The sequence below is a fragment of the Danio aesculapii genome, chromosome 16, assembly GCF_903798145.1.
Source record: "Danio aesculapii chromosome 16, fDanAes4.1, whole genome shotgun sequence".
NCBI classification, from domain to species: Eukaryota; Metazoa; Chordata; class Actinopteri; order Cypriniformes; family Danionidae; genus Danio; species Danio aesculapii.
In genome coordinates, this window is record NC_079450.1 from 16,440,623 (window position 1) to 16,454,134 (window position 13,512).

Consider the following 13,512-nt stretch of genomic DNA (forward strand, 5'->3'; position numbering starts at 1 on the left):
TGTAAAAAATCTGTTATTTTAAGCTTTTTCCAGCAGCTGGGGTGCCGAAAAAAAAGTAAAATAACGTTCGCTAAATTACAGACTTTTACCTTAAAAACAACAGACGTTAAATTACAGAAATTTACTTTGATTTACTGTCTGTAATGTCTGTAATTTACCGTCTGTTATTTTACGGCAAAAAAAAATTTAACAGCCATTATTTTATGTTTTTTTTCTGTACCCCAGCTGCCGGAAAAAAAACTTAAAAAAAAAACAGATTTGGTTTACAGTGTGTATAATGTTTTAATTGTTAATGACAAGACATCATCCATTGCACCTGTCAGTTTCAGTTTCAATCCCCTCTTCACAGCACTGAAAGTATTCCCAGATTACCTCGGAAGAACAATCTCGGTCGGAAGGATGAGAAAACTCAGAAACATTGTGAGATGACGATTTTAAAAAATAAAAGTATGAGTTCTTGTGGCAGTTTGTCAAGACAAAATTGCCTAAAACATCTTAATATTTTAGAGAAAGTAGTCAAAGTTTGCATAACCAACTATTGATCTTATAGTTAAACATCATGTAGCCTACTTTTTGATTACCTGATCCGCAGATTAATGGCAGGACTCCCGAACATAACCAAGAACCACGCATAACAGGGTTTTATGCATCCCCAATATGCAATGTCAAGAGAGTGACTCCATAAGGTAACGTAAACTGCACACACTTGATTATGTAATGTGTGAAGTCGTGGACTATCCTTTAAATGTCCATGCTTAATCAGTAATTAATAAGGTCTATGGATTTACATCAATATCAACAATTGTGTGTATGTTTTTGGCTTGGAATAGCCTTCTGTTAAAAATGTTTGTGTTCATCCTTGCAAAAAAAAAGTAAAACCTCCTTTCAAATTAATTGACTTTCATTAAAACCAAATCTAAAAAGTTTCTGAATCGGTACTCAGTTGGCGCAAGTACACAAATTAAAATAGCCATACTCATATCGGTTTGTAATAAAGTGGTATCGGTTCATCCCTACAACATAGTAATACTAACTACCAAAAAAACATTATTTTAATTTCAAGGAACTTAAATATGTAACACTGCAAGCATGTACACTTGACCTGCTGTGACTGTAGCAAAATAGGGTGTGTGTTTGTGGTAGTGAGTGCTTTACAGCCTTATCAACAATTATGTGTATATTTTTGGCATGGAATTGCCTTCTGTTAAAGATTTTTGTGTTCATCCTTGCTACAAGCAAAAAATAAAACCTTTCAAATTATTTACACTATGTAAAGCACTTTGAATTGCCACTGTGTATGAAATGTGCTATATAAATAAACTTGCCTTGCCTTTCATTGAAACCAAATCCAAGAAGTATCGGAATCTGTACTCCGTATCGGCGAGTACACAAATTAAAATACCGGTACTCGTATCGGTTTGTAATAAAGTGGTATCGGTTCATCCCTACAACATACTAACTTCCAAAAAACATTATTTTAAATATCACGGGACTTTTAAATATGTAATACTGCAAAAAAAATGCACACTTGACCTGCTGTGACAGTAGCAAAATAGGGTGTGTGTTTGTGGTAGTGAGTGCTTTCGTGAGGCATGATGCTCAAATTCGCCCCGTAGTGGAAACCACATGCAGCAACTGCACAAACCCCAAAGGCTGAAGGTGCAGGTCATGCTCTTCAGTCAGAGTAGCTCTCCGTCAGGACCAACTCAGATCTGTGGCTGACTGACTGACTGAGAGATGCCTCTGCTGCTGCTCTGCGTGCTTTTCCAGGCTTTGCCTTTGTCTCAAGGTAAAAAAAAGGTTCTGATGTATGCTTTGTTTTGGCAGAACTCTTTGTTTTGGTATTTTACCTAGAGAGCTTAAGTTCAAGTGTGATTTCCAAAGTATTTATTATTATTTTTAAAGCTTTAAAAGACCTAACGGTTACTCTATCAAGTCAGTGATGATACTTGAGGAGAAAGGTTATGCCACTCTCAAACGGTATTGCACAATCCAGTTAACCTATCACTATCATGGATGGAAAATCATATGTGCATTTTCTACAAAAGACTTGATGTGTAAGACACGCTTTGTGGTTAAACAAAGCTCAGTTTAACTAATGCTGCACAATGCAATCTGAATGCATTTTTTTTAAGTGACAAAAGAAAGTACAGCGACGCCTCGGCTCATTACAACACAATCATCGATTCGTTTATGCACTTCAATATACTCTGCTACAAAACAAATGAGCTAAACCTCACAGGAGATTGAATGAAGAAGGAAGACTTAATTTGTAAGTCAAATGCATTCACTGGCTTATAAATATATATGTATGTTGCATAATTTCCCTCATAGTCAGTTGTAGATTACATATGGAGTTCATTTAGATTGTGTAGAACAAGCTACAAATATTATACGCAGGCATTTACGAGCCCTGTTTCAATAATAGATTAGGAAATATGTTATGATTTTCTCCAGGTTTGTGCTATAAAGAGTGCAAGGCGCAGAGGATCCGGACGGAAATAGAGTGTACAGACTGTATCTAAAATAGCTGTTATTCTGAGAAAATGTTTGCTGATTTTCCCAGTGTTTGTTAAATAAAATAGTTATATTTGTTAGGTAATGATTAAGCTTGCACAAATTTATGTAAGTAATTACTTTTTTAATTTATACTTGTTTGACTGGTTATGCGTTACTACGTATATAGACCACCATAAAATGAAAATGTCCTCATCATTTAATTAAACTCAAGTGTTTCTAAACGGTTATAAATTCATTTCTTCTGTTGAACACTAAACAAGTTATTATGAAGAATGCTGGCAAAAAAGCAGTCATATTAGAACCAAAAAATACTATGAATGTCAATGTTCTTTTGCCAACATTCTTCGCTATATCGTTCTTTGTGTTCAACAGAAAAAAGAACAAGCAAGTAAATGATAACAGAATTTTATTTTTGGGTGAACTATCCCTTTAAATAATACATAGGCATTTTTAAAATTTCACCTATTTAATTCTTTGAAAATAATTACGTTCAAATGGACATCATGCCATTCTGTGAAGTATAAAATATTTTTGCAATATACTGGTTAGTCATATAATTACTAAACATAATTAGATATTTTTTAATTAATTTCATAAGGTGACCTTTTTGACATTACATTAACGACCAGAATAAATGTTGGTCTAGGCTTTCCGCTGTTTGACAGATGAAGAAACTCATTTAGAGGACCATGCTGTGTTGAAATACATGACCCGAAGCTGTTATCAACTCTGTGTCGGCTCAACACATTTTAAAAAGTCGTATAGTTATAAATAACTACTGCACCCTGGATATATTTTATTATGAGGTCACACATATTTTATCTTACAGCCTTGCTCATATTGTGAATACAATCAAAATGCCTACTTCATACCTTGTAAACAGCATGCTATTTTGACTTGTGTTGTGTACTTTAAATGTAGTAAACGTGACAGCCTGTCAACATTAATCAAGCATCAAGCATTATGCATAAGTTTTTATGCAACTTGTTCTACATTGCAGTTGTCTTTGATAATTATTGTTCATGTAGACTGTTAAGATGAACAGTGGGTTGAAAACAGGGGTGCCCAAACTTTTTCTTATAAAGGGCCAAAAACCAAACTTGATTAAGGGCTGTGGGTCGAAGTTAAATATACCAAACCGTATTACGTCAAATTTACCATGGGTCATTACCTAACTTATTTGATAATATTTAAAAATAGCTAGAAAATTTTGCTTTAAAACATATTAATTAATGACGGAGTATCATTTGTAACATTTTATAATGAACTTAGTATAGTAAACGCATAAACAATTCCATTTCTAACACAATAGAGTTCAATGGTGAATACACTAGTCGAGCTGCTCCTGCCTTTGCTTTGATTTGCTTGCCGATGTCAAGGACCAGACAGAATCTGCGGACATTTTTTGCTATTTCTGCACAGAATTTTGTAAAAAAAGTCTGTGGGTTTATGTGGAATAATTTTGGGAGTATCGTAACTTAAAAATGTAATATGTGAAATAAAAATAATACACTATTAACTTTTATTTTATGTTTACAAAGCAAATCTAATTAGATCCACTTATATCTTCTAAAAGACAGAAAGTATTACTTTACAAACTGTATTGTAAATAAATCATGCAGACATTTTCATATAGTCAATAACATTACTGAAATTAATTTAAAAACTGAATAAATATACATTTACACAAATAAATAAATAGACTTTCGTGTCGGCTATCGATGTCTTGTGCATTGTCTTTTGTCAAGTGACAGTATTTACATTTTAAAAGCCTAATTCATTTACAACATTTTAATCAAACATTTCATTTTAGTTGACTTTTTTGTAGCTCCTCAATGAAACAAAAGGTTTCGTTAAATTCGAAATGACGATCTCTCTCAAAGGCAGGCCAACTCTGTATCATTCTGTCTCTCTTTTCAGATGATATGGTGGGCCAAAACAAGTTGAACATAGGTCAACTTTGGCCAGTGGGCCCTACTTTGGGCATCTCTGGTCTAAAACTAACCTTTAAGTGCAAATTGTTTACTCGAGAAATGTTTTTTTACCGTCCACAAAAAATATGTGCATTATTGCATAAAAAATAATAGTATAAAATATTTGTGCTTAATTAAATATTACTATTATTAATATTTACTTACTTAACAGTGGTTAAATTGAAAAGTAATAATTAAAGGTGTTTTTTATTTGCTTTTGTTCATGATACAAACGAAAAGCAATAAGGAAAAAATATTATATCGCAGGATTTTCATAACAGCCATTTATGGAGTTCCTTTAGATTTTGTACGTTATTATTAACAAGGTGCAATGTTTTAAGAAAAGCATTTCAGTATGTCTTATTTTATATTTTCTCCAATTTTATATTTTAACGAATTCATGCCACTGAGAGAAACCTGACAATTTAGCAAAATGCATTTTGATAAATGCCACAGGAAAACTTTTCTTTTGAAATGCCTTTTGTTAACAACAGATTTTAAAACAGTTTTTCCAAAGATGTGTTTCCAAAATGCACACTTATATGACTCAAACTGCAGAGACTGAACACTGGAAACAGTAACTGTGTGAAAAGATTAAAGTGCCACATATTAAAGTACACACAAAAATGATGTTTGTTGTTTGTTCAAACTACTTATTTAAAATGAGTTGAAACAACACAATTCTTGAGCGTTTTTTTGTGAAACATTTTTTTTTTAATTCACTGTAAAAAATAAACGTTATTTTACAGGTAATTATCTGCATTTATTTTTACATAATTTTCCAGTTTTTTCATTAAACAGTGAAATAGCTATTGTTTTAATAAAAAATTCTAACATTAAGTTTACAGTTATTGCTTGTATTTTGGTACTATGTTATTTTTCAGTTTTTTTAAAGGAAATGTTCTGTATTTTCAGAGAGTACCATGTCATTTTACATTCATATTTAGAGATTATTCCTGTAAAAATAGGGAAACAAAAATTCAGCCAAATTGTTTTTAGTAAAGGTAGTAATTATATAAAGATTAAAGTGAGGTTAATGTCAAATAATATCTTATTGTTTGTAGGCTGTTGACTCGATGTTTACTTTACTACTCTAACAATGTTGCTATGCTAAATGTTATGATCACCAGTGATCTAGCAGCTGCGGATCGCTGTAAAACTACACACACACGCTACTTTAACAAACTATAACTCCCAGCATGCACCTCGCACACCCGGGATCCTAATTCTGACTGATTACACACAGTCAGAAGATCGTTATGGACTGATTCCAATGACTATAAACTCAGCACATACAGACACGTCAATGCTGAGTCTTAAACTGTTTAGTGAGCATTATGACGCATTTCCCCTTAATTGCCGCATTTTACGACTTTACTAATTTTGTTTTCCACCTTTTCACTTGGGATTATTTGTATGGGCCTGTTTGTTCTTGTTTGTCCAAATGTGTTATTTGTAAAAAATAAAATTAAAAAAGAGAAATAAAAAATTAAATATGTAACAGTTTTGTATAATCAGTGGCAATCTTTTGACAATCCCACTAATCCCTATTGTGTTCTCATGCAATGTTACAATTTGTACCAAAGCTACTGGCCAACTGGCAAGTGTTTCATACTCACTGCTGTTTTTACTTGCTTTTGGCCAAAATTAATTTTAAGCCCAGCTTACAGCAGATTGGAAGACTTTGTTCTAGTTTTTGCACTTTAAAGCAAATCTTGCACTATAAGTCAACTTTTAATGTTCATCTTTATATCTTCAGGGCTGAGTGCAAGAGATGACCATCCTTCAACGAATGTGTCACAGCAGGCAGATGATACAGACAACCAGAGTAAGTAAAATGATCACTGCTACTCTTAAAAAAAACAGAACGGTTATTTTCATTGAAAGCATCATGTCAAGATCAGTGTTATCAGTGGGTACAGTCAGCAGCAATCTCACTATGATTAGAAAACTCAAAAGAGGCCACAAATCAAGCAGTTAATCAAGACGCTGAACAATATGCATGAGCACAGTGGTTTATGTAGGCATGCTGAGACCAACCTGCTATCATCAGCCAGAGAAAACAGATCAACAAGACCACCGCAAGATTGCACAGAGCTCAGAGTAATCTGCCACCCCAGAGACAACAGCTTTGTTTTATTGCACGCTGGAATTAATTTTGAAGTCATTAAGCCCTGTTTGATGTGTGCATTCAGAAAGTGATTATGACATCGTAAATGCACAGGAAAGCCCATGCCGTCCGTTGTACGTCCTTTGTCTCTCGGCTGTGGCCAAAAATTAAATACAACATCATTTGGACAATCTAGTGAACTGAAAGCCTCTTGATAATGTGACATTGAATAATTGCTCATTAATTTTAAGTGGCAAAATTGGTTTAAACTAATAGTCAATACAATTTTTGACCTTTTCTGCAGCTTTGTGCAGAAGGGAATAATCTTAGCCTGAATATTCTTCAAGATTGCTGGCATTCATAGTTTTTGTAGTTACTTTTATATACAGTTTTATTTACAAATCAACATTTACTTCCATACTTAACTGATTGTTTTTACCTTTCAGCTCCTATTGATTATTTTATCACCTATTTTGTCAGGTATACTTAATATTTAGCTTTAACAAATGACATATTTCAAAGCTGAAATCGGTATCTATAAATCCAGAGTTGTTAACAGGGTTGTAAAAGTTGCAAACATAAAAAGTCCTTTAATATTTAATATGACGTTTTGAAGTCCCTTTACAAAAATCTATATTTACTCAGGTTTGATGTTTTACTTTTGGTTTAATTTATACTTCGCACTGCTTGAATTGCGCTGAAAAAAATGTAAATATATTTGCACTTTCAACATACTTGAGTATTGTGGTTGGCTTGTAGTTGAGTTTCTCTTGATTGAGTACTGTAGTTTTACTACTGTACATGTTCGTTTACATTTTAACAAGTGATCCTTGGTGTACTTAATTTTAAGTGTTAATAAATGGCATTGTTTAAAGCTGTAATCTGTATCTACAAATCCAGAGTTGTTAACAAGGTTGTTAGATATTAAATATGACCTCTAATATTTAATATGACCTTGTGAAGTTTCTTACAAAAAATATATTTACTCAAGTTGGATGTTATATTTTGGCTTCATTTATACTTTAAATTGCTTAAATTACGCTGAAAGAAATGCAAATTTATTTGTACTTTCACTGAGATATACTTAAGCATTGTATAGTTGGCTTGTAGTTGAGTTTCTCTTGATTGAGTAGCCGATTCCGTATAGTTTTACTGTATGATAACCTTACATGTTTGTTTACATTTTAACAAGTCATCCTTGGTGTACTTAACGTTTAGTGTTAATAAATGGCAGTGTTCAAAGCAGTTATCTGTATCTACAAATCCAGAGTTGTTAACAAGGTTGTTAAATGTTAAATATCACCTCTAATATTTAATATGACCTTGTGAAGTTTCTTACAAAAATATAGTTACTCAAGTTGGATGTTATATTTTTTAAAAAGATACTTTTGGTTTCATTTATAGCTTAGATTGCTTGACTTATGCTGAAAGAAATGTAAATATATTTGTACTTTCACTGAGATATACTTAAGTATTGTAGTTGGCTTGTAGTTGAGTTTTCGCTTGATTGAGTAGCCTATTATGTGGTTTTACTTCTGTATAATAACCTAACATGTTCATTTACATTTTAAAAAGTCGTCCTTGGTGTACTTAATGTTTAATGTTAATAAATGGCAGTGTTCAAAGCTGTAATCTGTTTCTACAAATCCAGAGTTGCTAGCAAGGTTGTTATATGACCTCTAATATTTAATAAGTCCCTTAGAAAAATTTACTCAAGTTTGATATTAGACTTTTTAAAAGATACTTTTGGTTTCATTTATAGCTTAGATTGCTTGACTTATGCTGAAAGAAATGTAAATATATTTGTACTTTCACTGAGATATACTTAAGTATTGTAGTTGGCTTGTAGTTAAGTTTTCTCTTGATTGAGTAGCCTATTGCATAGTTTTACTACTGTATAATAGCGTTACATGTTTGATTACATTTTAACAAGTCTTCCTTGGTGTACTTAATGCTTAGTGTTAATAAATGTCAGTATTCAACTCTGTAATCTGCATCTACAAATCCAAAGTTATTAACAAGGTTATTAAATATGACCTCTAATATTTAATATGACCTTGTGAAGTCTCTGACAAAAAAATATTTACTTAAGTTTAATGTTATTATTTTTAATTATTAAAAATATATTTTTGGTTTAATTTCTACTTCAAATTGCTTGAATTACGCTGAAATAAATTTAGAGATAGTTCTACTTTCACTGAGATATATCATGGCTCGTAGTTGAGTTTTCGCTTGATTGAGTAGCCTATTATGTGGTTTTACTACTGTATAATAACCTAACATGTTCATTTACATTTTAAAAAGTCGTCCTTGGTGTACTTAATGTTTAGTGTTAATAAATGGCAGTGTTCAAAGCTGTAATCTGTTTCTACAAATCCAGAGTGGCTAACAAGGTTGTTATATGACCTCTAATATTTCAAGTCCCTTAGACTTTTTAAAAGATACTTTTGGTTTCACTTATCCTTCAAATTGCTTGACTTATGCTGAAAGAAATGTAAATATATTTCTACTTTAAATTGACATATATTTAAGTATCGTACATGGCTCGTATTTGAGTTTTCCTTTGATTAATTACGTAGTTCTACTACTGGATAATAATCTTACATGTCCGTTTACATTTCGTTGTCCTTTTATTATATAAAACTAGTTTACTGAGTATTCTTTAACCCTTTAACTGCCCCACCAAGAAAAAAATATTTGGATTCCAAAACTGCTAATGTCGCTAGTTAACACACTCAATGCATTTTTTTCAACACATGTCACGATTCCTAAAATATCAGCCTCAAATGGTTTATATGTCGGTTTATGGTAAAATGGTACCAAAATTAATACATATACTTAATATTTTCTTAATTTATTTAAAATCATAATCAAAATAAAACATTTCGAAGACTAAATCATCTTTATTTTTTTAAGTATGCCATAAAAGATTTCAGATTCGCATTTAACATGTTTTCTTGTTTGTTTGTTTTTTTACAATAAAACCAAAATCAAGTGTAGTAGTGCAACAGGATTATGTTTGTTTGATTTTTTTTTTTTGTAAACCAACAATGCTGTGTAGTGTAAACCATTATTTAAAACAGTCAAAATATGGTCAACCACTTGGTAAAGCAGATCTGTGCTTTTACTTGTAAAAGTAATAAACTGGTAAGTTATCGGCAACTTGTAGTATAGTTGGAAACCACTCAAAGTTTAGTACTTATACTTTTAGAATATGTACATCTACAAGTACACTGATTACATTCCCACTACATAAGTTAAGTACTCCATTGTCACCATCCTTTTGGTGACTTCATTTTATTTTATTTTACTTAAATGTTTTAGTTTCGAGCCCTATTTTGTACACTATTTGTGAAAAGTCATGGATGTTACTCCACTACTTAAACATTTTGGGAGTTTTCATGTATTGAAAAATACTCACACTTTAGAATAATGGTCCATTAATTAATGTTAATATGTGTAACGTGAAGTGACGATGACAACAGGGGCACGGATCCAAACGCAGGTTAATTTAGCAGAATGGTCAGGCAAGCAACGGTCAACACCGGGGCAGACAGATGTATACAGGCAAATCCAGATTCACAGTCAAAATAACAGGCAGATGGTCAAAAGGCAGGCAGCAGACAGGTTAAAACAAACAAAACAAGGCTAGGTTCAAACACGGCAAGACAAGGCAAGGGAAAACACGTCGTATTGTTTCACTATACAGATTAACAAGACTCAGCAACTTCTGTGTGTTTATGTGCTGATTTTATAATCCATGTAATCAGTACATGAGCAGCTTCAGCTGTGTGAGTCAATGGAGAATTTGAGCAGGTGTGTGTGTGTGTTGCATGACTTGGTATTGTAGTCCATATGCAAGCAGATTTGTAGTTCTATGAGATCTGTGTTTACCAGCGATCTGTAAGGATTAGATGACTGGTGATTGTGACAGTATGAATAATCTACTGTAATAAAGCATTTATTAATCATACTTCAACAAAAAATATGTACTTGTTAACATTACTTAATGCACCGTTAATCCTTTAAGGTGCACTCCTTGAAAATATTTTTGGCCCCCATCTGACACAACTCTGATAAATAGTAATAAACAATTAAAATAATAATGACAACCTAAGTATAAAAGGTTAACCAGGTGGTTATGATGCCTGCATGAACTAACATTAATTAACATTAACAAAGATTAATAAATACCTTAATAAATGTATAACTTATTGTTTTAAATACAGTTGAAGTCAGAATTATTAGCCCCCTTTTGATTTTTTTAACAGATCAAGGAAATTTTCACAGTATGTCTGATAATATTTTTTCTTCTGGAGAAAGTCTTATTTGTTTTATTTTGGCTAGAATAAAAGCAGTTTTATAAAAAAAAAAAAAAACATTTTAAGGTCAATATTATTCACCCCTTTAAGCTATGTATATTTTTTGATAATCTACAGAACCATCGTTATACAATAACTTGCCTAATTACCCTAACCTGTCTAGTTAACCTAATTAACCTACTTAAGCCTTTAAATGTCACTTTAAGCTGTATAGAAGGGTCTTGAAAAATATCTAGTCAAATATTATTTACTGTCATCATGGCAAAGATAAATAAATCAGTTATTAGAAATGAGTTATTAAAACTATTATGTTTAGAAATGTGTTGAAAAACTCTGCTCTCCGTTAAACAGAAATTGGAGAAAAAATAAACAGAGGGCTAATATTTCAGGGGGCTAATAATTCTGACTTCAACTGTACATTAACTAACTAATTTACCATAATTTTAAAATGTTACCAAATAAAATCTTTAATGCTTGGCAAAGTTGCATAGTTTTTATTTAAAACGCAATAAAAGACTATGTAATAATATAATGTGTAATATTATGGAACTAGATAACCCTTTATTTTGATGGTCCATTTCAGTATTAGTAGACTGTCTGCTTAATATCTGTTGATACTGCTCATTCAACAGACATTTAACTGACTATAAGAAACTTTGCAAGTACATGCCCACTTACTCTAACCCTAATGCCAACCTAACAGTCTACTTATAATCTATTGAGAATTAGTTGGCATGCCGATGCAATGCAACTAAATTCAACAAACAGACCATCAAAATAAAGTGTGACCTGGAACAGTTATTACAATTTAAATAGCTGTTATCTGATTGCATGTTGATAATTTCTCATCAATTTTAATTTGCATTTTTTTTTGCCAAAAAAAACAACATTATTTTCAATTGATAAAAAAAAAAGTTTAAAAGAACAACATTTATTATTTAAAATATAAAACAATTTCACTGTCACTCATAATCAATTTCATACATCCTTCCATCATAAAAGTATTTATAAAAAACATCTTACTGACCCCAAACTCGTCACCATCTAACAGTGAAACATCAGACATTTGACCTCTGACCCCTATTCATAAGTCGAGACCTTCAGAATGAGTCAAAATTCCATGGGTGATACACACAGACACAATCTGCATCCTGTACTCACAAATCAGGAGAGCTTCATGAGCTCAAACCACACACTGCAGAGGCAATGTCATAAACTTTCAAAAAAAATAAAAGAAAGTTCTTTCCCCGGTGTCCTCCATGCTTCAATATGACATTTCCACAGGAAGTGACTCACGGGATGTGGCTGTGTTGCAGTGTACTGCTACAACGTTTTGCAACACAAACAATGTCCCACAGTTAAGATATTCACCTGTTTGGGTCTAAATTAAAGTCTCTTGTGTGCGTACTAGAAATAAAACACAGAGAACAGATAAGATCAGTGCCAGGATGCGATGCTGGAAAACTTTATGACTCAACCCAGCGTACTGTTAAGATTAAAAAAAAAAATCATGTGAAGCTTAGGATAGGTTAAGGTAGACGATTCAGGGTTTATGTCTTGCATTGTGCATATTAAAGCGATAGTTCACCCAAATATTACAATTCGGTCATCATTTACTCACCTCTGACTTGTTTCAAAGCAGTTTGAGTGTGTTTGTTCTGTTGAACACAAAAGAAGATATTTTGAAGAATGTTGGAAACCGGCAGCCATTGACACACATGATAGGAAAAACACATACTATGAAAGTCAATGGCTGCTGCTTTCCAACAACAGTCAATATATCTTCTTTTGTGAACAAAAAAAAAAAAAAACATCTAACTGGTTTGGTGTAGATCAAGGGTTTGTAAATGATGACAGAATTAATTTTCCTTTAAGGACAGTTTTCATCCAACACTGTTATGCTGTTGCCTTTTCGAAAATGATACAGTTCTGTTCAAACTCACATCTCTGGACTTACGAACAGATCTAAGTACTTAATAAGATAATTGAATTCATAATTGGTCAATAGACTGTGTATTAAATTATACCCTTGATAATATAGTAGACTAGACTTTAACATATTACAAATGCAATATACTTTTCATACTGCCATATGTGAATGTTAGATTGTACATTGGATTATTTATTACATAATACAACACTATCCAAAATCAAAGTTCAAAAGCTGTCACAGGTCTACCCTTTCAAAAGGTACATTTTCGTACTTTTTAGTTATTACTATTTAGTTACTAATATGCATATAAAAGTTTCCAAAAAGGATCCTTTATGCACTGATTTGAACCATTTAAGTACTAAAGTGTATCTTTTGAAAGTCCCGAACCAACTTTTGTACCTTTAGATTTCTGAGACTTTATGGCAATGTAAAAAAAACCTTTATACAATGTATTTGCTTGTGCTGTTGTGTTAGTTGTTTACATATACACTAACCTGTAATGCATATCACCACTGTGCAATCTGTTTTTTCCCCACACTACTTGTTGTATTGCTGTTTGTTTGTGTGTTCTGCACTCAAAAAAAAAAAAAAAAAAAATTGAGGGCAGGATTTCCATCCAATAAATTTGTTTAACTCCAACAACAAAAAAGCTAT

At 32.1% G+C, this 13,512-nt stretch overlaps 1 protein-coding gene across 1 annotated transcript in view; it reads left to right on the forward strand.

Moving 5' to 3' along the window:
- Positions 1-1,690: 1,690 nt before the first annotated feature.
- LOC130243060 (T-cell differentiation antigen CD6) overlaps positions 1,691-13,512 on the forward strand; it is a 34,677-nt gene continuing 22,855 nt past the window's right edge. The window contains exons 1-2 of the mRNA XM_056475099.1: positions 1,691-1,789; positions 6,253-6,321. Coding sequence (XP_056331074.1) covers positions 1,738-1,789; positions 6,253-6,321 — 121 coding nt within the window. The 5' untranslated portion in view covers positions 1,691-1,737. The remainder of the gene's footprint in view (positions 1,790-6,252; positions 6,322-13,512) is intronic.